Source organism: Rana temporaria, chromosome 4 (assembly GCF_905171775.1).
Source record: "Rana temporaria chromosome 4, aRanTem1.1, whole genome shotgun sequence".
Lineage (NCBI taxonomy): Eukaryota > Metazoa > Chordata > Amphibia > Anura > Ranidae > Rana > Rana temporaria.
In genome coordinates, this window is record NC_053492.1 from 199,494,889 (window position 1) to 199,518,973 (window position 24,085).

Consider the following 24,085-nt stretch of genomic DNA (forward strand, 5'->3'; position numbering starts at 1 on the left):
TTGATAAGGTTTGTACTATAAGCTGTGAGAGCCAAGATAAATTAAAGAACATTTTAATTTTGTTCTTATTTCCAATAAACTCAGTAATATTGGACATGGTTATGGGATTAATAGCTTCAACATCATACAAGTTTAATCATCATCTAACACATTCTTAGCTGTCTGAGAACACTGAAGTATGACAATGCATGCAACTCTATGGTGAAGTAAACCTGTTTTGTGCAATTCAAAATGCAATTCAAAATGAGCACTTGACGACACAAAACCTACATTCAGAGAAAACTCACGGGAGAATTTAGTAAAGCACTAACAAAACTTTTCTGGCAGTATGGCCATTTAAAATGCCTGAGTCAAATTAAATTAACTTTGCCCCCCCATTTCCGACACGTGCAGCAGATTCAGGTAGTACTCTATCGTGTCACTTATACAAAGTGTACCAAATGTAAAAATATTCACCCCCAGTTCATACAACACGAAACTGGGGGGAAATTAAAACCAACACAAAGTTAGTGTACATAGACAGGCAGAGTGCCTGTAAGCTGTGTAGCAAGTGGAATATTTTCCTCTCCTCCCCACCTGTCCCTGGTTGTAAAGAATGCTGTTGGCTTGTGTCTGTACGCTGTGTAGCAAGTGGCTACCTCCTCCCCTCCACACCTGTCCCTGGTTGTAAAGAATGCTGTTGGCTTGTGTCTGTACGCTGTGTAGCAAGTGGCTACCTCCTCCCCTCCACACCTGTCCCTGGTTGTAAAGAATGCTGTTGGCTTCACAGCTGAAAGACTCCTAGTAACCAATGACTAGGGATGAGCCAGAACCTTCGAACGGACCGAACGTTCGCGCAAACATTTAGAACCCCATTGAAGTCTATGGGACTCGAATGTTCAAATTCAAAAGTGCTAATTTTAAAGGCCAATATACAAGTTATTGTCGTAAAACGGGTTTGAGAACCTGGGTCTTGCCCCAGGGAACATGTATCAGTGGAAAAAAACGTTTTAAAAACAGTCGTTTCTGGAGCAGCTCCTCCGGGGGTAGTGCTACAATAAGAAAAGGGTGGTTTTAATATTCCCACAACCATTGTAGCAGTGGCTGTGCGTCCATAGAAGGCGCAGGAGTGCCGCCCACTCTCGCTCATGAACCACCACTGAATACAATACACAGAGTCATGCATTGCATGAATCTGTGTATTGTTGCTGCCGCCCACTATTCAGATGGTGAGCGACGGCCATCTGAATAACGGCAGCTGGTTGGCTTTGGAAGTTCCTATCAGAGCCAGCCCTCAGGCTGTAATCGGCCTCCAAATAGTTATCCAGGGGACGCATGGGGGGTGCGTTCCTTGGATAAGACTGACAGGCGTCTCAGCCAATCAGGTTCAACGGTTCTGGTTACCGGTAACCTGATTGGCTGAAGCATCATCAAGGGTGGGAGAAGACATCGAGGGACAATGGAAAGAGGTTGGATGACCCCAGAAAGGTAAGTGCCGGGTGGGGGGGGGGGCAAGGGGGCAGCATTTTTCACAGGGCACAGTGGTGACAATTGATGTGGGCACAGTGGCGACAATTGATGGGCACAGTGGTGACAATTGATGGGCACAGTGGTGACAATTGATGGGCACAGTGGTGACAATTGATGGCACAGTGGTGACAATTGATGGCACAGTGTCTGCGTTTGATGGCATGGCACAATGGCTGCGTTTGATGGCATGGCACAGTGGCTGCGTTTGATGGCATGGCACAGTGGTGACAATTGATGGGCACAGTGGCTGCGTTGCATGGCATAGTGGCTGCATTTGAAGGCATGGCACAGTGGCGACAATTGATGGCACAGTGGCTGCATTTGAAGGCATGGCACAGTGGCGACAATTGATGGCACAGTGGCGACAATTGATGGCATAGCACAGTGGCGACAATTGATGGCATGGCACAGTGGCTGCATTTGATGGGCACAGTAAGGCTGCATTTGATGGGCACAGTGAGGCTGCATTTGATGGGCACAGTGAGGCTGCATTTGATGGGCACAGTGAGGCTGCATTTGATGGGCACAGTGAGGCTGCAATTTATTTTTTTTGTTTGCGCCCACCCAAAAAATTGAGCACCAGCCGCCACTGCATTGTAAGCATGTGCAAAGGCATCTGCTAAAATCTTGACACTAAATTTATTATAGCCTTTGAAGTGACTAATTCTTTCAAACCAAGCTTGCCCAATTTTAAATACAATTATATCCAGATGATGTATCCTATTTTTGTGTTTAGTATACCCTATACATGTAAAATATTCTTGTCAGCTGTCCTGGGTGAAATACTGACATACCATAAAAAGAAACTATACACTGCTTATTGTTTTTTTTTTTTTTTTTAAGTACCTGAATTTGACCTGGTGTCAGCCTCTTGCAATTACTAAACAGCAGGGTTTCAGTGTAAGGGGAAGAAGCAGCGCAAGAAGCATGCCAAGTTAAAAGAGTGACAGAGAGATGAGCTAATCACTGTGCATTTTCTAAAGCCATTGTCAAGTTGCAGGCTGGAGTGGTTCCAAACCAGCCTGGACTCAAAGAAAAAATGTTGAATGATGCTGGACATCAGACCAAGAACATCCAGTGGTGGAAAAAGTACTGAAAGGACACCTCTAGTTTGAAGATGAATACTGTAGCAAAGGCTCATTTTCATTTTAACTTTTATTAGGCTGTTCTTTTTTGATTTTGTTATTTTTGACTGGAGTTCTGCTTTAAGGAAGACAAAAACTTCTCTTTTGAAGCAATTTTATTTATGAACAGCGGTTTATTAAAAGAAAAGAACACATATGTTCCTCAAGACAAACAAAACACTACAAACAGATAAAAGCATAGAAAAAAAATAAGACATCAATAAATGTCACTAGAATGTATGCCCATCTTTCCACTGTGCCCTAGTCTGGTTCCTTTTCAGATTTACAGAACCCTACACGTGAAGGAACCTTTCTAACATCCTCTATATTAATCTCTTGTTTTCTTCCTTGTAATCGAAAGGGTCACCAGCAAATGGATAAGCAGGGGGTAGGTTATAGGCGCCTCCAAGAAATATCCAGAGCGTTCCAATTAGCATGACAGGGGTTACAATAAAAAGGCACAAGCGATCAACTGTACGAGCAACACGGTACCAGTTATCTTTCTCCTATAGAAAAAAGATATAAGCAACAACAAAAGGACATTTAAAACACAAGAGTGATAATTTTTGAATATCATTTTTTTATTAGAAGAACATGTGACTCAGATGTTAATTGTATGTAATATACGATAAGTATAGCTGGAGCTGGAGCTACATTTTTCATTACCCGAAGCAAAAATAAAAACTCACCAAAAACTGGAGCCTCAAAGTTTACAAACCGATCATATTTTTCTACATATGTTTCTGTGCTAAATCTGACACGTTTTTCTCACAATGTTCTAGCAAAGCGAGGTTACGTTCCACCACGTTTTTCCATTGAAGCTAGCTTCATAAGTAGCTTCTGGGCATGCGCGGGTGTAAAAACGTCTTTTTAAACAACGTTTTTTGCTACACACGGTCAATTTCTGTGAAGTAAAAAACGACGTTTTGAAAAACGACACATAAAATTGAAGCATGCTTCAATTTTTTTGTTCGTTTTTTTTTAGAAGACACACACACACGGTCAATTAAAGTGACGTTTTTAAAAACGTCATTTTTTTTCATCACATAAAGTGATGGTGTGTACGCGGCATTACTGTTGAAATACTTCTCTGCATATAAAGCAAGCAGTGTGGTGCCTCTTATAGAACATTGTTATGAAATTATTGTGGCACAAAAAAAAAGTAACACAAAGGCAGATCTTGTATTAATTAGGCATGCCTAGCGTACAAGGATATCAAAACCACCACTCACACACACATCTATAGTCAACTGTATTGGCTTCAGCTCACACATACCTCATTGTAGTCATTCTTCTCTCTCATGTGTTTAATAATGAAGTTTGCTCCATCGATGGCAGGTTTCATTTCCTCATAAAGCTGATCTTGTACATTGTCTGAACTCGCTGGATTTATTCCTGTGTATAATTAACATTATATGATTTAGAAAATAAAGAAAGAAAGATGAACAACCCCTAGTTTTGAAGATGGCATGTACACTTTTGACACTTTTTTGGGACTAGTGACATTATTACAGTGATCAGAGCTAAACATAGCCACTGATCACTGTATAAATGGCACTGGCAGGGAAGGGGTTAACACTAGGGGGCGATCAAGGGGTTTAGTGTTCCCTGGGAGGCGTTTCTAACTGTGGGGGAAGTGGACTGACTGGGAGTACACAGAGATTGCTGTTCCTAATCACTAGGAATCAGACGATGTCTCTCTCCTCCCCTGTCAGAACGGAGATCTGCTTTGTTTACACATGCAGATCTCCGTTCTGGCTCTCTATGAAGCGATTGTGCCTGCCATATCTATTACACGAATCGCTGTACCGGTATGGCAATTTGCGCAATAGAGCTGCCCTGCCGCAGTATATCTGTGGCAGCTGGTCTGCAAGCGGTTAATATAATGGTTAAAGTCTAGATTTAGGCACAAGAATAAAGTGACAAATATGATGAAGACTTTTACTAGCATTAAAACAGTAGTCTTTGCTCTGACTCTCCTGTTACATAATGTTTTACTTGTTGACCCTACCAGTAGATCTGTTATTTTTCTAATAACTGTAACAAACTAAGTAGTCAAACCAAAGGGTCAGTTACAATTACAGGAAGCCCCTGTCTCAGCTGCTAAAAGAGAAGTTTGGCAAGCACTGCTGATCACTTAGTTCTCTGCCTCACCTCTGAGCAGAGAGCAGTGCCCATCAGTCAGCGACTCTCTGCCCTGCCCTCCAGTGCTCTCTGGAGTGATGGGCTGTGGAGGGGGTGGGAGGGGCTAGCTCAGGCTCTCATCGGATCACTGAGAGGCTGAGCCAACTGCTGGTTCAGGTTTCTGGGTGGATCCTGACCATATGGTCGTGATCTTTTCAGAGCCTGGACTGGGATGTGACATCTAAAGCCCACTGTTGGCTGAAAACAGATCACAGGAGTGCAGAATGAACTGGGTGAAAGCACAGGGAGTGGGGTGGGTCAGAATTGGGAGCTGGTGCTTACCCTATTAAAAAAGGCCTCAGAGAGAGCAGAATCTGATAGGATAAATAATTGATACATTCGTATTTGGGTTTAGACTTCGAACTTCAATTCAAGGATTACATTATTTCCATCAAAATATTCAAGGACATTTTTTTAAACAAATGGTGTTTGTAAGCCGTTTATTCATTGCAAATTAAAGGACCTCTTACCTAATGCTTCATTATGGAATAGTGGTTTTAGATTATAATGTAATGTTTTAAAATATCTTATTTATATATAAACTACAGGTAAGATTAGTAGATGGTAAATACAAACTCTTCTTCAAAGCAAATTTACTGTACAAATTCTTTAAAGCAATTTCACTGTGCAATTGACCAAAACCAGTCATTTTTATAAAAAATAAAACAAAAAAAAACATTTCCAGGGCAGATCATAAAACCTGGGACTATTCATAAAAATAAAGGGAACAACAGATTATAAAAATATTCCCTTACGTGCAGGTGTAGCTCGACTAGTAAGACCATGGCGCTCAGATTGCTTCTCAAACATAAGTTCACTTCGCGATTTCACACTGAAATACTCTTCTGCCTTTGCAATGTATCCCACTGAACTACTGCGTCGTTGTAGCACCCCATTCCATGGCTCAGGATCAGTTTCAGCTGGCCGTGACATGTGCAGTAGACGAGGCAGTCTATTCAGAAAGAGCTAGAAGACATAATTCTCATTATTGCATTAGAATAACATAATTCAGACCTTCATGGAGACAAATTTGAAAAGCAGAGAATGACTAACTCTTGGATTATTTGTTTGAAAAATTTGCTTCACATTTGACTTTCACTGAGATTTGTACCTCTCAATCCGTTGATTGAAGATCCAGGTCTCATTCAGCATACATAAATAGGGCAGTGTTAAGCCTCGTACACACGGTCAGATTTTCAGACAGGAAAAGTGTGATGGCAGGCTGTTGTCGAAAAATCTGACCGTTTGTATGCTCCATCGGACAATTATTGTCTGAATTTCCGCCAACAAATGTTGGATAGCATGCTTTAAAATTTTCTGACAACAAATGTGTCTTGTCGGATTATCCAATCGTGTGTAAACAAGTCCGTCGGAAAAAAAATCAAAGTACAAACACACATGCTCAGAAGCAACGCGAACCATAACACAACATTAGCAGAAGTTGCCCAAAGGGTGGTGCTAAAGAGCTGAAAAACCACATCGTTTTGTGTTTGTTGGATGACAATTCTTTGCCGTTTGTATGCAAGACAAGTTCACAGCCAACGCTCTTCGGACAAAAGTCCTATGCTTTTGTCCGATGGAAATCCAATCGTGTGTACGAGGCTTTACATTCACTGACAAAGGCCCCTCTTTAATCAATTCCATTCTAAACAGGGATACTGTTGATTTTATTAATAGCGCCTTATGAATACCCACATCACTCAGGTATCTAACACAACATGGTTGAAGTGAAACGGAAAACCCACATGTTATAAGGCTCTTAAAGCAGAGGTCCACCCACTGCTGCAAAAATTAAAAATGTTTTGAGTCATTGTCATGCTGGAATACGCATCCACAGGGGAGGGCTGGGCCAGGGGGCAGGGTGGCAATTGCCTCCCAGGCCACTCTAACTTATGTTCAAAATGGACAGCCATTTTTGTTTTTAATTCTGCACTAGGAAGTCGGGCCGGGGGCGCGGCTACAGGGGCTGACCACTAGCTGTTGCATTCCCGGGAGTTGTAGCCCACGCTCAAGCTCCCGGTGGGTGGAAAACAGAGCAGCGCAGAGGAAACTACAACTTCGGGACGCAGGACTGCGGGGCTGGGCGTTGGCTGCAACTTGACCCCAGGACCAGGAGCATTACACCCCCAGGAGGCCGTGGCGTGCAAGGATCTGCTGAGCTGAGATCACTGAGGTGAGAGACCCTGACACGCCTAACTGACCCCCCATCTCCCCTCCATGTAACCTGCCCCAGTGATCAGGCTGCACTGATGGGCACTGGTGAGGCTGCATTGAAAAACCAGATGGGCCATGGATGGTGAGCTCATTCGGCAGTTCAATGGGCCACTTGACTGGACTTGCCCCCCAGACCTAAGGCTACCAGCCCTCCCCTGCGCATCCATGACCCATTTTCAATGCCCTGACTGAGGGAAGGAGGTTCTCACCCAAAATTTGACGGTACATGGTCCCCGTCCATCTTTGATGCAGTGAAGTTGTTCCTGCCCCTTAGCAGAAAAACACCCCCAAAGCATAAAGTTTCTACCACCATGTTTGATGGTGGGGATTGTGTTCCTGGGGTCATAGGTAAAATTCCTCCTCCTCCAAACTCAACGAGTTGATGCCAAAGTTCTTCATTCTGGACTTATCTGCCCACAACACTTTCACCCAGTTCTCCTCTGAATCATTCAGATGTTCTTTGGCAACCTTCAGACGGGCCTGTACATGTGCTTTCTTGAGCAGCGGGACCTTGCAGGCGCTGCAGGATTTCAGTCCTTCACAGCATAGTGTGTTACCAATTGTTTTCTGTAACTATGGTCCCAGCTGCCTTGAGATCATTAACAAGATTCTCCTGTGTAATTCTGGGCCGATTCCTCACTGCTCTCATGGTCATTGAAACTCCACGAGGTAAGAACTTGCATGGAGCCTCAGACCGAGGGAGATTGACCGTTATTTTGTGTTTCTTCCATTAGCGAATAATCGCACCAAGCTTGGCGATGGTCTTATAGCCAATTCTAGCCTTGTTTAGGTCTACAATCTTGCCCCTGACATCCTTGGACAGCTCTTTAGTCTTGACCATGGTGTAGAGATTAGAATCTGATTGATGGATTGCTTCTGTGGACAGGTGTCTTTTATACAGGTAACAAGCTGAGATTAGGAGCACTCAAAGGCTTTTTTTATGTTTATTAAAAGTCAGCAGCTACAAAAAGTGTAGCTGCTGGCTTTTAATAAACATACACTTACTTGTTCCTTGGTCCAGCGACGTGCCGCTGGGAGCTTCGTTCCGGTCCCCCCCTTCACCGCCGGCGCCTCCACTGCAACTGTGGGCACCCGGACGTGACAGCTTTCAGCTTCACGGCTGGGCACCCACTGCGCATGCGCGAACGGCGCAGCGCTCCCTGATTGGACAGACGATCACCTGCGACCTGTCACGTGTCCCAGGTGATCGCCTACAGTGAGGGGCCACTAAAAGGCGATATGACGTATCGCCTTAGTGGTCCCTGGGCGGAAGGAAGAAGTGGGACAGGAAGTCCCACTCCTCCTGAAGCCCCCACTCCCCCCCCCAAGAAAATGACATGCCAAATGTGGCATGTAAGGGGGCGAGGAGTGGATTAAGCGGAAGTTCCACTTTTGGGTGGAACTCCGCTTTAAGTACTCCTAATCTCAGCTCATGTATAGAAGACACATGGGAGCCAGAAATCTTGATTGTTTGATAGGAGATCAAATGATTATTACACTCATTAAAATGCAAATCAATTTATAACTTTTTTTAAATATTTCTTTTGGATATTTTTGTTATTCTGTCTCACTGTTAAAATAAACCTACCATTAAAATTATAGACTGATCATTTTTGTCCGTATATATTTTAAAATCATGCTATTCTGATCATACCTCTTTCATCCGTTCTGACATGATGTGCGTGCTGGGAGTTCTAAAATGAATGTTCAATACAACAACGCAACTCACAACTACAATTGTCACCAGAATCATGATAAATGTTAGGTACCTGGGAAACAAAAAAATACAGTTTTAATGTTTTCATCTGTTTGAGTGACCATATGTTTTGTTGTGTAAGACAGTAACATGTTTAGCAATTTAAAATACACCCTATGAATTGCAAACATATAAAAGTACCACTGAAAAGGACAGCACATACAAAACAGACACACAACATTTTTGCATGTTTACAGCAAAGCCATGCAAATGTATTTTCATTTATGGCATAGCCATGCAAATGTATTTTCATTTATGGCATAGCCATGCAAATGTATTTGCACTTTTGGCTAAGTCTGGAGACCCTTTTTAATCCTCTTTTGATTTTGAGACTGTTAGGCAGCTTAAAATGTATTTTAAAATGAGCCTGGTCTATTTAGCTCTTTAGCAAAGATTCAAGTACATAAAGATCCACATGCCCTTCACTGTACTATAAACGTCTCTGGATTTAAGACAACCATGCTTTAAAGATCTCATACATTCTCATTTAACACTTCAGGGAGTGTTGGATGCTGGCACTCCCCACTGTGCCCTGTGGTTCCTTTGACTAACCCATTTATCACAGCAGGGGCCAGTGGAAGTAACCACAGTGAGCAGCAGGGGACCAGGAATCCGACACATCCAGAAGTATGCCATATGCCAAATATCTTTATGCAAAATTGCGACCAAAAACTGCATTTACAGTTATGTTATATAGAACAATCGAGAAACTCACTTGCTGATGAGCGGTATAGCCAAGGAGGTCTCTGGGAGGCGCTGTGAGATTAGCAGCAAGAAGACAGACTGAGCCAGCAGGACAGATATGGCCAAGGTCATCTTTTCACCACCTGCCAGAAATATGAGGTTATATACAGTCTACTATAGTGCTGCTTTATTAAGCAGAGAGTATCACACTAAATTAAACATTGCACAATTATGGTGCTAGAAATAAAATGATTAAAGCCACATACCCAAGTAAGGTACTGTATGTTATAAGCACCTGTCATTACATGTAGAAACAAACCCTTTACAAGTTTTTAAAAGCTTATTCCTTTAGAGTAAACTTTTAGTTAACAGCATATACATCTGCTCTTGTGTAAACTTGTGAGGCAAGGAATATGGGAGCTACTATTGCTTGTAGCCCCTACTTGCTGTGTGTGTTTGCTGTAGGCCTCCAGCAGGAGACATGGCTAAGACTACACCAAACATGCCCTATTACTGCCACAGCACCCCAGCTCAAGCTATCCACCTGTACACCGAGACAGAGTTTGCCTTCTAACCCTGACAATCACTGAGGGATTCATCAGTCCAGGGATGTCTTTACTCTTCAGCTGCAACCAATACTGCCGACTACACCAAGTCTATAGAGATCCCTAGCTGCAAGTTGTGGCCATATCCCCTGTTGGTGGCTTACAGCAAAGACTACACCAGATGTGTAGAGCAGACCTACCTCAGGATGCAGGCAGTGCCCTGATGCAGTTATTAAAGCCTGTCCTTGCACCATGGTCCTACACTCTTTAGACATGGGGGGGTGGTATAGGCCCCCTCATCCCTTTAAACCCGAACACATATGAATTACACAGGTTCTGAGGCTAATTTAATGCAGGAAAGGCAACAAGTGAGTTTAATTACCACCTTAATCAGCCACAGAACCTGTGTAATTAATATGTGTTCGGGTTTAAAGGGATGAGGTGGCAACCCTAGGGTGGTATCCAAGCCCTACGCTTCCAGTGCTCATGTAAATGGGTTCTATATACCTCAGGCTTTAGGGCTGCAGGCCTGATGTTGAAAATCGCAATTAACCTTTCTGGCGAGGCCTCACAAGCACTCATGGTCCAGGTTTAGTCCATCTGGGTTTTGCCAACTAGGGCCATTGACTAGGTTCACAGGAGGTGGGGGTTATGAAACCTTTCCAGCTCATCACCGCTGAAAGACCTTCTTTCAATAAACCACACTTTCCCAACTGATCTGTCTAAATGACATCTCATGTTACTCTCCCCAGGTATTGGCTGCGCAATACATTCTTATAACGAACCATCAATCAATCCAGCATATGAGGTACTCTCCTATATCTTCTGACTGCCTGCAGCCATACAAAATACTAAGCACAATTTTGATTCTTAACAAAAAGCCCTTAAAGCTTTCTGCTGTGCCCTTACTGAGGGAAGAGTGCCCCCAATGGGAAAATCTCTCCACTCACTCCTCATATTTCCTCCTCCTTGGTTTACATCTACACAGGAAGAGGGACACTGCTGTGCATGTCCTGCAGGGGGGGGGGGGTGGTATGCACTTAAGGAGGGGGGTCTGCACTTAAAGGGGGGGTCTGCAATGAGGGTGGGTCTGCACAATGTATGGACCTGGTAGCGAAAGGGTTAATGCATAGCATAGATCTAAGGCTGGGTTCACACTACAGTTTTCCCGTCCGTCAGCCGCATACGATTTCAGTATTGAAAACGTATGGGCCCGGACGGGAAAACGTATAGATAGACAATGCATTGCAAATCGTATGCACTCAGATGCATCCGGGTGCGTACGATTTGCTGGCAAAACGTTTTTTAAACGTACGCAAAACCGTGTTCAACCACGGTTTTGCGGTCGTTTTTAAAACAGTATGGCAAACGCATACGTTTTCCTTTAACATTAATGTCAATGGAAAACGCACATATGTGCGGTTCCATACGTTCCCGTCCGTTTCAGCCGCATACGGTTTTTCATATAAATCGTATGCGGCTGACGGACGGGAAAACCGTAGTGTGAACCCAGCCTAAGGCAGAACTCTGCTAGGATTATAGTAATATACCTACCAACTTTTTGAGATTGGAGAGAGGGACACCTATAAGCAAAAGTATGTAGGTATAGGACACACCCCCTGCCACGTCCTCTTTTACCACTATTACTTTATACTGGCTTTTAAAATTTACAAATGCAGCAAATTTAGAAATTGTATGAAAGGTCTAGCACTTGGAAACACTTTTTGAATGTTAGAAAGTACATTTTATATCTAACTATATAGATCAGACCAAAATGAGGGACAAATGAGGAGAAAAGAGGGCATTTCAAATCAGGGACAGTCCCTCGAAATCAGGGACAGTTGGGAGCTATGTAGTAGGGGCATTTGCATGCAACATATATTATATGTTCATAAATATCCTAAAGATTTCTGGTTATTTGTACAATTCCCCCTCCCTACTATCACTGTCTGATGTGGGTTGTGCCCTCTGAGGAGTGCATCAAGGATTGGAGGCTTCTCGTCACACAAAATACAGGTTTTAGGGTGATAAACAAGTTTGTAGGCACCACTTTTAGTTCCCCCTTGTAATTAAACAATTGTAGTTCAACTATTCAACGCAAAAAACATTGGGGTTGATTTTCTAAAACAGTAGAGTACAAATTCTGCTGAAGCTGTTGATGGTAGCCAATCAGCTTTTAACTTTAAAGTTTTTTTTTTTTATGTCACAATGTAGAGAATAAGATTTCCTATCATCTGTGCCACACAGAGTTAATTAAGCTCTGAGCAATCCTCTTTTATTGTTCAGTGAAAATTAACAGACTTCCAGATAAAAACCTGTCTAAATAAAAAGTCCTTTCCGTCCCCTTGCTTCGAGTGACATACATTACCTCTTACAATGAACTTTGTATCACCCCCATATTATGATAAACATCCAGGAATGTGCATGTGTCCAAGCTAGTGCACTAGATATGTAAAAACCCTGTCACTCGAAGCGAAGGGACGGAAAGGACTTTTTATTTAGACAGGTTTTGACATCAAAAAAATAAAAAAAGAATTGACAGAAACCCTGGAAGTTGATTGGTTTCTACACCAGATTTTGCACGCTACAGTTTTAGTAAATCAAACCAATCTTTATATACACTTGTAGCGAGCAACTGTTTTTCTCTGCTGGCCCTGCTTTAAATTTTTGAGGCCTCTGTTCCAGCCATGGCTCTACTGCAGGTGACCACTATTGTTGTCTGGGGTGTCGGTTCCACCCCAGGCCAAGGTTGGCAGCAGTCCAATCAAGGTGTGTTGGGTATTCTTTTTCAGCGGCCAATCAGTGCGGGTTGATCGACTCGCTGTGCATGCTGGGGGAGAGTATTTAAGGGACCGACGTCACGGGTTCTGGGTTGTCGTCCTCCCTGGGCAGTCGTCCCACCACCCCTGTGTGTGGCCCTCCTGGCCGGGGGTGCGTGTTCAGAGTTCCTGGCTACGGGACCACGTTGGTCTGGAGTCATGATTTGCCGGGTAGGCCCAGTAGTCAGACTGGGTCTGCATTGACAAAGTGGTCCTGCGCTGTCCGTCCTGAGGGAGGAAGCCATCGAATGAAGTACCTGTTCTGGAGAGCACCAAGCACGAGACTGGTACACTCAGGGAGACCTGAACTTCATTGAAGAACACACTAATACTGAAAGGCTGAGCAGTGGTCGCCGTCAGTTTTCCTGAGTTCACAAGTAATTACTTTAAGAAGAGATCCAGGTGCTTAATCCTAAAGTGAGAGGATTCTGGACCGAACGTATCTCCACTTTTGGGAAGGTCAGTGGCAGAGACTGTACCAAAGTTCCGTGTGACGCGCTGGCTGCTAGGACTAGTGAGAGAGACCTATCCAGGGGCACAATACCCACTCTGGCTAGAGTGGCGACGAGAGTTTATGTCTGGAGGCAAGAGTGCTTCTGATCAAGTTCTACACCTGAACCCACTACCTCTACCCTATTTCACCTCTTCAATCTATTGTTCTTTCTTTTTACCACTTTCGGTAAATAAAGCAAAGAAAAAGGAACGCAACGCGTGGACATTGACTTTGGTTCAGCTCAGTACCCTAGACGGCGGAGAAATAGAGGTAACATGCCGCCCAAAATAAACCAGCAGCTCCTTCGGGGGGAGTGCTACACACTATATTACCAAAAGTATTGTGACACCTGCCTTTACATGCACATGTACTTTAATGGCATTGCAGTCTAAACACGTAGGTTTCAATATTGAGTTTGCCCACCCGTTGCAGCTATAACAGCTTCAACTCTTCTGGGAAGGCTGTCTACAAGGTTTAGGAGTGTGCTATGGGAATGTTTGACCATTCTTCCAAAAGCACAACTCAATATTGAGACTGGGATGCCATTAAAGTTTATGTTTGTGTAAAGGCAGGCATCCCAATACTTTTGGTAATATAGTGTATATCAGAGACATATCATTCTTATTTTGAACTTCTATCTTTCTATAATTATGGAGGTACTCACTGTCAGCTGGTAGGTAAAAGACAAGATTGGCCATTAGAGCAATTAGAACACAGGGAGCCAGGATATTAATAATGTAGAAGAGGGGTTTCCTCTTAATAATGAGGTAGAATGTAACGTCCTGATACTTGGTGCTCTCATGGGTCACGCTCCTGTCGATATTCTTCTTGGCAGGAATGTGGACAATCTCCCACTCTCCATTTTCTAGAAAACACAGCAAAGTTAATTAGACAAACACCTAGGGATATAAAGATTCAGTTTTTCCCCCACTTTCAAAAGGAGATTCGCTCAACATTAACAAATGGCATTAACCACTTGCTTACTGGGCACATATACCCCCTTCCTGCCTAGGTGAAATTTCAGCTTCCGGCACTGCGTCGCTTTAACTGACAATTGCGCGGTCGTGCGATGTGGCTCCAAAACAAAATTGACGTCCTTTTTTCCCCCCACAAATAGAGCTTTCTTTTGGTGGTATTTGATCACCTCTGCGGTTTTTATATTTTGCGCTATAAACAAAAATAGAGCAACAATTTTGAAAAAAAATAATATTTTTTACTTGTTTCTATAATAAATAGCCCGATTTTTTTTTTATTTTTTTTTTTCTCAGTCTAGGCCGATATGTATTCTACATATGTTTGGGGGAAAAAAAACGCAATAAGCGATTGGTTTGCGCAAAAGTTATAGCGCCTACAAAATAGGGGACAAAATTATTATTTTTTATTATTATTTTTTTTTTACTAGTAATGGCGGCGATCTGTGATTTTTATTGGGACTGCGACATTATGGTGGACACATCGGACACTTTTGACACCATTCACATTTATACTGCGATCAGTGCTATAAATATGCACCAATTACTGTATAAATGTGACTGGCATTGAAGGGGTTAACACTAGGGGGTGAGGGAGGGGTTAAATGTGTACCCTGCATAGTGTTCTAACTGTGTGTGGAGGGGGGGTGACTGATCTGTGTCCCTATGTAGGGACACAGATCGGTCTCCTCTCTCCCCGACAGGACATGGATCTGTGTGTTTACACACACAGATCCATGTCCTTGTCTCTGTAACCGCCGATCGCGGGTGTCTGGCTGACATTGCGGCCGCCAGGCACGCGCATCGGCATCTCAGTGATTCGCGCGCCCCCCAGGGGCCAGGAGGAGCGGAGGCCGTAAAAAGACTGCCACTCAGAGATTTAGAGCCACCCTGCGGCCATACAAAGTCGCACGGCCGTCGGGAAGTAATTAAACAGCATTTGCTTATGTTCGCTCAAATGTCCACATCTGAGCTTCAAAGGGAAAAGTGTTTTACTGTATCCTATTTATCAGTCAGTGAAAATAGATTAATGCTAAAATGTGACCATTTTTTAGGCTGCATGATATTCAAACTTTCCTGGCCCACCTCACGTCAGCACACACCTGTACCTAGCTAAATAAAAGACAGCCCTTCCCCCAACCAAGGTGGTTTTTTTTTTTTGGTCTGCTCCAGGCCACCTTTTGATTGCCCTTCCATGTTCAGCCTCTGATGAAGTTGGAAAACCCTCCTAAAACCTGGGTGCCCTTGTGCCAGGGCTGCGGGCAAAGTGATGCTTAAACAGAATTGACATTGTACAGGTGTGGTATTATAAAAACTCTGCAGGAGTGCGCATGCGCGGGCGGCGGTGACGGATGGCTGTGCCGTGAGCTCCGCTCCAGGCTTACACCGCGGCGCCCATAGCCCGGTACACGTCGGTCGAAAAATATCACAGATGGTACAGGCGGACTCCCTAGCACACGGGGATCAGACAGAGCAGCTCCAGTCCGCAGAAAAACAGCACTGTTAAGCCGCAGCTGACATTCTCTGCTCTGTGAGGTAAATCCAAGATGGCCGCCCAGCGGTTACCTCAGGTAAAACAGAACAGCCTGAGCTCCATGGAAACAGGCAGGCCAGAGCTAGTACCAGACCAACAGAAAAACAACCCTGGCTCATCAACCCTCTCCTCACAGGGAACCCTCAGGTCATATGGAACAGATGGCTCATGTTCTGCCCTCCTTATGACAGACTTGTCCCCCCCACCACAAGAAGCTGGAGCTTCATTATCAAAGAATATCATCTGCTCTGATGTAATTTCAGGGGGTTCCTCTAGTGTGATGGATGAATTATTCTTTAAATTCTCAGCATTGCTGGATAAAGGACTGTCACAAACAGCAGCAAAAATCACAAATGATTTGAAGGCTGATTTTCACTCCCTGGGCTCCAGGATTGAAGCTATCGAGCACAAGATGGAGGAAACAATATATGCCACGTCACAGAATTATGGGCATATACAGACACTTCAGGATCAACTGGATGTAGCTATGTCACGTATAGATGACCTCGAGAACAGATCGAGAAGGGCGAATATTAGGGTCAGGGGACTCCCCGAAACTGTTCTCAATGTCCCCGAAGCAGTGCAAGACCTGATTAAAACTCTTCTCCCTAACGTTTCCTCTCAGCAGCTGGAATTGGATAGGGCCCACAGGGCTCTAGGTCCCCCTAGGAAAGACGGCTCGCCTAGGGACATCATTGCAAAGCCGCATTATTACTCAGTTAAAGAAGAAGTTATGAGGCAAGCAAGATCTACACAGGTCATATTGTGCCAGGGACATCAAGTACAACTCTTTGCTGATCTGTCTCCCTCCACCATACAGAAAAGGAGATCCCTGAAACCTCTGCTTTTGGTCCTGACCAAAAAAGCAATCAAATATAAATGGGCCTTTCCATTTGCGGTCAAGTTTACATTTAATGGCAAATCTTTTGCCTTTTCATCACTGCCGGAAGGGGAGAATTTATTGCTTCGCCTAAAGCTCATTTCACACGAAGCTGACATGGACACTTCTAACACTGGCCATGGATCCAATAAAAGGGCTGTTCCCACCAGTCCACCTTCTCCCCTGTGGATGAAGAACAAAAACAAAAAAGCCAGGGATGCTGAAGCCACCTGAGGGAAAAACCCACCTATTTCTCCTACTTTTGACCAAGTGACTTGGTTATTGACCCCTGAGGGTCTGAGAGAACTACTTTGTTTAGTCCCAAGACTGAACTCCACCTTTGTGATGTCCTTTTTCCTCACTTTTTCATTTTTTCATGATTCACCGGTTATTGTATGAACCTGTTGCCACCGGCTATTGCATGAACCTGTTGCTTACCCTATGTTTGTTATACAAGTATTTCTATTTTTTGATGCCTAGTGGTTCACTCCGTTTATTTTTGCAATTAGCTGTATACCTATAAGGGAATACCGTAGTTGTGTCACAGGGGTCCCCTGGGGGTAGCGGTGGGCTCCCTTTACCCCACTTAGTGGGGGGGAGGCCGCTGGTGTTATCTAGGGGACACACAGGCCTTAACAGACTATTCTGTTACTTTTATTTTTGCTAGTGCCGTGTACCAAAAATATTGAATTTAAGATAGATATTTGTCTTTTGGGCGCCCGGTCCTAGCCTGGATTCGATGCGCCTCCATCCATCCTTTGGATAGCTTATGGTTACTGAGGGATGGACAGTTCACTCCTTCTTAGGGGTAACTGACAGTGATTTACACTTGTTGAGTGACTGGGGTTTCTCCCTCCTAGCACTCACTCTTCTTCTTCAGGGAGACCTTTCTATTTCTTTCCTTTCCTGTCTTCCCACTCCACTCCCTTCAGTGCCACATTGCTCACGATCATGCCTAAACCTCTCTTATGTTCATAGGTTCTTTAATGAAGATAATTGCACCATGGACCCGACTGCTTGGTTCCTTAGGCTGCTCCGGGATCTGGGACGACGTCTGGTGAGTGATGGTTGTCTATTCGGGGGTCCCGGCTCTCTCCTCCATGGCTAACACGACAGATTCTAATCTCCGCATAGCCTCCCATAATGTTCAGGGCTTAAACTCTCCAATTAAATGGAGAAAAATGATGGACCACTACAAATCACTTCGCCTGGACATTGTAATGTTACAGGAGACTCATTTTCCAGTCCGATACAGCCCCACCTTTCTCCACACGTTCTTCCCCCAATTCTACTTGGCCAGCGCAATAAATAAGACCAAAGGGGTGGCAATATTATTCTCCAAGAAATGTATTTTTACTAAAATCTCTGATACTGTAGACCCTGATGGGCGGTTTTTACTAGTCAAGGGCAAGATTGGGGAACAATTGTTCTCACTGGTGTCATATTACGCACCCAACAGAGGACAGGCCAAATTTTTTAAATCTATGATTGACGCCCTTTCCCCGGAATTGGAAGGCACCGTAATTTTTGGAGGGGACTCTAACACTGCCCTTGATCAGGGATTAGATAAGACTAGACCATCTGGGTCCCAATCGATTCGCCCTACCAGGGAGAGTCTTAAAATAGCTAAACTTCTTTATGATCATGGCCTAGCTGACACTTGGAGGGAACTTAACCCCTCTAAAAGAGATTACACTCACTTTTCTCATCCACACCTCACCTATGCTCGCATAGACCATGTTTTTGTTCCATCTACCGTCCTTCCGGCTATCACTTCGGCCTCTATAAGGGACCCCGCATTGTCAGATCACTCCCTGGTACTAGTCTCTCTTCGGCTGGGATACAGGGAGGGATCTCTTACTTTCTGGAGACTGAACGAATCTTTACTCTCGGATCCGGCTAAAGTCATGGAAATAGATAAGGCCTTAAGGGAATACTTCAAATTAATGACACAGGGGAAGTTTCTGAGGAAACGCTTTGGGCAGCTCACAAGGCTTTTATCAGGGGAAGGTTCATTCAGATTTCCACACAGGCAAAACGAGAACAAAAAGCCGAAATAGATAAATTGGAGGCTGAATATGTCTCCCTAAAGGCTTTACACAAAAGAAATCCCTCCGGTGTCTCATCGACCCAACTAGATAAAGCGAGACTGGCTCTTAACCTGGCGCTTACGACCCGGGCAGAAAAAGCTATAAGATGGAGCAAACACAAATTTCATACCCAGGCCAACAGAATAGGCCCACTCTTAGCGGCCAAACTAACCCCAAAACCCAAGCTCCTTTCCATGCCTAAAATTAGAATAGGGGGGCAACCTCCGACGACCAACCCTTCCAAGATACTGGAAGCTTTTCATGGCTTCTACTCGCGCCTATATGGCTCTCCCACTCTTCCTCCGGCTGACTTAACATCTAAATTTTTGGATGGACTTCCTATCCCTTCTCTAACAATGGCCCATAGAGAGATAATGGATGCTGAGGTCTCGGTGGAGGAGGTGAGGGGGGTGATAGAGGGTCTCCGTTCTGGCTCAGCGCCGGGGCCGGATGGTCTCTCCATTCCATATTACAAAACTTTTTCGGATATTTTATCACCACACCTGACCAGATTTTTCAATTCTAAGGCCAAAGGTGACCCTTTTGACTCCCAGATTAATACGGCTTTTATCACAGTAATTCCCAAACCAGACAAAAACCCGGAAGATGTCAGCAACTACCGTCCTATTTCCCTAATAAACAATGACCTCAAAATACTCACAAAAATCTTAGCCAATAGACTGGCAGGGATCATAGGGAAATATGTACACAAAGACCAGGTTGGTTTCATCCCAGGCAGGCAGGGCCCGGACCAAATTCGACGAGCAATTGACCTAGTGTCAATCCTACAAACTAATTGGCCAGGAGGACCCCCCCAAAAAGGATTTCTGTTGTCACTGGACCTTCATAAGGCCTTTGACTCAGTGTCCTGGTCATACATTTTCAAAGTACTAAACACATGGGGATTTGGGTCTAGGTTCATGGGTTTGCTCCGGGCCCTGTACACCTCTCCCAAAGCTCTCGTCCGGATTAAGGGTCACTACTCCGAACCTATTGCAATAGGAAGAGGAACTCGACAAGGATGCCCTTTGTCTCCGCTAATTTTTGCTATCGCTATTGAGACCCTAGCAATTGCTATAAGACTAAACCCTAATATTTTAGGAGTAAATTGTGGAGATCAAACTCACAAATGTGCCCTTTTTGCGGATGACATACTGCTTTTCTTAACCACCCCACTGTCCACACTTCCCAATTTATGCCGCACTCTCGAAGACTTCTCTAAAATTTCAGGTCTGACGGTCAACTTCTCCAAATCAAAGGCACTTAATATTTCTTTATCCCCTCCTGTAGTTCTTAATCTTAAACAATCATTTAAGTTTACTTGGAGCGACTCCTCGATTCAGTACCTGGGTATCAATTTGGCAGCCAGAACGGAGACCCTATATGATCTTAACTACCCCCCTATGTATAAAAGGCTAGAGGCTGATCTTATTGCATGGTCTAAGCTTTTTATATCCTGGTTGGGAAAAATTAACTCGATCAAGATGACGTTGTTTCCAAGGTTACTATATTTATTTTGCTCCCTACCAATTCCAATTAAGAGAAGTCACCTAAAAACTATGCAGAGTAAAGTTCTTAAATTCATCTGGGGTTCTTCATGATATCGAGTTCCGCAGAACACACTTTTTCGTCATAGGAGTAAAGGGGGACTGGGACTCCCCGACCTCCACAATTATTATCTTTCAGCAAGATTAGCTCAATTTTCCACAATATATGCCAAACACAATATTCCTGATTGGGTGAATATCGAACAGCAAGCTGTCCCCTCTATCCCCCTAGACTACCTTTTATGGTCCCCTGTCAAGACCCGCCCTGCTATCCTATCCCCAGTACTGTCTCAGTCTTTTGTCCTATGGGATCGCCTTAGACACAACAAATGCATAACGTCCTCCGCCCATCCGTTAGCTCATATTTTCAACAACCCTGACTTCCCGCCAGGGCTACAATCCTCGGAATTTAAATGGTGGATGGACAAGGGGCTGTATCGGATTGGACAATACTTTACTTCTAGTGGCCCCATTTCCCTCAAATATTGTATACAATCCCTTCACATTCCAGACTCTGAGAGGGCCCACTTCGAACAAATATCACAATTTCTAAATAGTATCTGGAACTCTAAACCCCTACCCCCTGACTTTACTTCGTATGAATTTTGGTGCGGACAGGCCATGGAGGGGAGGGGTGGCATCTCTCTGATCTACTCGGCCCTCACCCACCCGACGTCTAAAACATCCTATATGGTTGCCTGGGAGTCCGACTTCCAATGTGACATTAACCTGGAGAACTGGCATAAAGCTGTCTTTAGATCTTTTCGGGGTATACAAGGTATCTCCTTGATGGAGGCAAGCATTAAGGTCATCACCAGATGGTACCTGACTCCGTCCAAGCTAGCCGCCATTTTCCCCGCAGCTGACCCTCTATGCTTTAGGGGATGCCAGCTCCGGGGCAACATGGCTCACATTTGGTGGGAATGTCCTAGAATACGTTCCTTTTGGAGGATCATCTTCAATATGATCTATAAGGTAACAGGGTTTCGGATTCCCAGGACACCCAATGTTGCCTTGTTGAATGCTAACATCCCTCTTCTTCCTAGATCCTCACAAAAGCTGATCCACTTCATGTTACTTGGCTCTAAGATCGCTATAGCCAAATCTTGGAAACAGCCCAGGCCGCTCATATCATTGGTCAGACAAAAAATCTCTTGGATCATGCTTCAAGAAAAATTATCCAGCATTCTTTCTAATTCGACCAAGGCTTTCCATGAAGTGTGGAATCCCTGGGCTGAATATGTTGGCATTCGTCTTAGCCCAGACCCCATTTAAATGTTGAGAAGACATTGTCTGTGAGGTTAGGCAATATTTCGATCACCCTACCCTTTTCCCTTCCTTTTTCTCTCTTCTGTTCTTTCTCACTTTACCTCTCTGTTCTATCTTTCTTGGTTATCTTTCTTTTACCAACCAGACTACACGTTAAATGTGGGGTTATAACTCTAAGTTATATATGGACGGCCCGTATTTATTTACTTTATTTTACATACGTTATGTACCTATTTTGAAGGGGTATTCCTCTCGTTACCCTTGGATATTTCTCTATGTAATTCGCATTGGTGAGAGTGATGCGAGCTGGGGGGGAGGGTCTGGGGGGATTGGGGGTCCACACTCTGGCACAGCATGATCCCTATCGGGGTGCTGGGGGAGGGGGCTCGGGATCTCATCTGGACCAGATTCCCCGTAGTCAGGGTAACTTTACCAGTAGCCTGCTTGATATTTGGGGTTTTTTTTATTCTCCAACATTTTAATGATATGCAAGCAGACATTCTTATTTATTATAGAATTAATAGAATCTATCTTTGGTAATTGTTTATAATATTATCATAATAACATGTATGTTTAGTTAGGGCATAAGTTGCTCATGATGATTATCTCATTGTTGTAACCTGACATGAATTCTCAATAAAAATGTATTGAAAGTAAAAAAAAAAAACTCTGCAATGTTATCATTGCCTCTCCCTTGGGCTTTTTTTTTCCTGTCTTTTATATGCAGTGCACCGCACTGCTCTTCTGGCTTTATTGTCAGTCTGAGAGAGGCTGTGAAGGATGTCACAGGGGGCAGGGAGATGGGCAGGATGGGCCAGTGGCCATGCAATGGTGTAAATGGTCTTGGAGGTCTGCAGTTGAGGGCTTCTATCCCTCTCTCTGCAGTCCTGCCAGGTAAAGGGCTTCCCCTCAGATTCTGACTGAGTCTTCTGTCTGCCTCTGGATGTGCTGTCTTGGCTCCCCTATGCTGTGTACTTCTGTGGGTTTGACAGTCTGACAGGTTATGTCTCAGATTCTGACTGTGTCTGCTGTCTGCCTTTGGAAATGTCTGAGCTCACCTGATTCTGAAGTGAGTGGGTGAAGGCAGATGGGTCTTAAAGAGACAGTGTACCTGTTTTTTGGTGAGAGGTAATATGATTTTGTCCATATATATTGTGCAAATATGAGCTTTCCACACCTGTTAGTGGCACAGAAGATTAGTAAAAGGTATAAGTGGGGGCAATGACTACGATATTTCCAAAGCATGAAAAAAGTGAACCTCCCACTGTAACCCTCCTATTTTTATACTAACATTTGTACCCTTTAGCATATGGGGGGGGGGGTGAATTAAAAGGGTCCCCCCCCCCCCCACGCAAAAAAAATGGGATTCACTCTCCCAATGCACCATGCTAATAAGAGCCACATTTTCCAGCACTTCCATTGCCAGGAAGGTGAGCTGGCAAGGAAAGTGCTTACCTACTTAAGTGCAAGTGGTTGCACCCTCATTGGTGAACAATTTTAGGGATCCTTCAAATTCTTACTAGTTTTTGTTTTATTAAAGCAAAAAATGCCATTAATCTCTCTCCTTGGTGCTACTATTGTGTAGCATTATTTCTGGCAAGATGAGTATTTATCAAGATTCACCCATAGATTCATTGTTTTTGTTTGTCATATGCCTGTGTGAACAGCTTGATGTGTTTAACCACTTCAATACCAGGCACTTTCACCCTCTTCCTGCCCGGGCCAATTTTCAGCGCTGTTGCAGTTTGAATGACAGATGTACGGTTATGCAACACTGTACCCATATGACATTTTAATCTTTTTTTTCACACAAATAGAGCTTTCCTTTGGTGGTATTTAATCACTATTGTTTTTTTTTGTGTTAAATTAAAAAAAGACCAAAAAAAATAAAAACCACACACATTTTTCTTCGTTTCTGGTATAAAACTTGGCAAATAAATAATCTTTTTCTATAAATTTAGGCCAATCTGCTATATTTCTCTGGTGAAAATGACCCAAATCTGTGTATATTATTTAGTCTGTAGGAAAGTTAGAGTCCACAAACTATGGTGTGTGTGTATGACATTTTCTGCCAAACAGTACATACTCACCTCTATGGTGAGGAAGCAGAAGCTTGGTAATTTGGCCAGAGCTATCACAGGGATGGGGAGGAAGTATTTTGTTATTGTGTAAGCTCCATTTAAAGTGAACCTGTGTAATCCTACACAGGGTTTATTTTCCTAATTCCAGAGCCTGAGCAGAATGGCGGAGGAGACCGGAAAGGTGAGTATGTACTGCTGAAGAGGCGTGATTAAAGTGAACGTGTGGCTTTGGCCTGTTTTAAGCTTGAATCTTAAATGTACTGGGTAAAAAAACAAAGTGCATCGTTACTTTTATGGTGTCCATAGGCTTTACAGCTACTAATCTAACAGCCCATTGAAAAAGTGGGCATTAATTAGTGCCCACAGCATGGGATTGTGGCAGTCA

General features: G+C 43.8%; 1 protein-coding gene across 1 annotated transcript in view; it reads right to left on the reverse strand.

The window, feature by feature from the left end:
• Positions 1-2,731: 2,731 nt before the first annotated feature.
• The window catches only part of CHRND (cholinergic receptor nicotinic delta subunit), a 54,417-nt gene continuing 33,063 nt past the window's right edge, over positions 2,732-24,085 (reverse strand). The window contains exons 7-12 of the mRNA XM_040349680.1: positions 13,993-14,193; positions 9,503-9,614; positions 8,686-8,800; positions 5,573-5,783; positions 3,910-4,028; positions 2,732-3,139 (exon numbers count right to left, since the gene is read on the reverse strand). Of these exons, the coding sequence (XP_040205614.1) occupies positions 2,957-3,139; positions 3,910-4,028; positions 5,573-5,783; positions 8,686-8,800; positions 9,503-9,614; positions 13,993-14,193 (941 nt within the window). The 3' untranslated portion in view covers positions 2,732-2,956. The remainder of the gene's footprint in view (positions 3,140-3,909; positions 4,029-5,572; positions 5,784-8,685; positions 8,801-9,502; positions 9,615-13,992; positions 14,194-24,085) is intronic.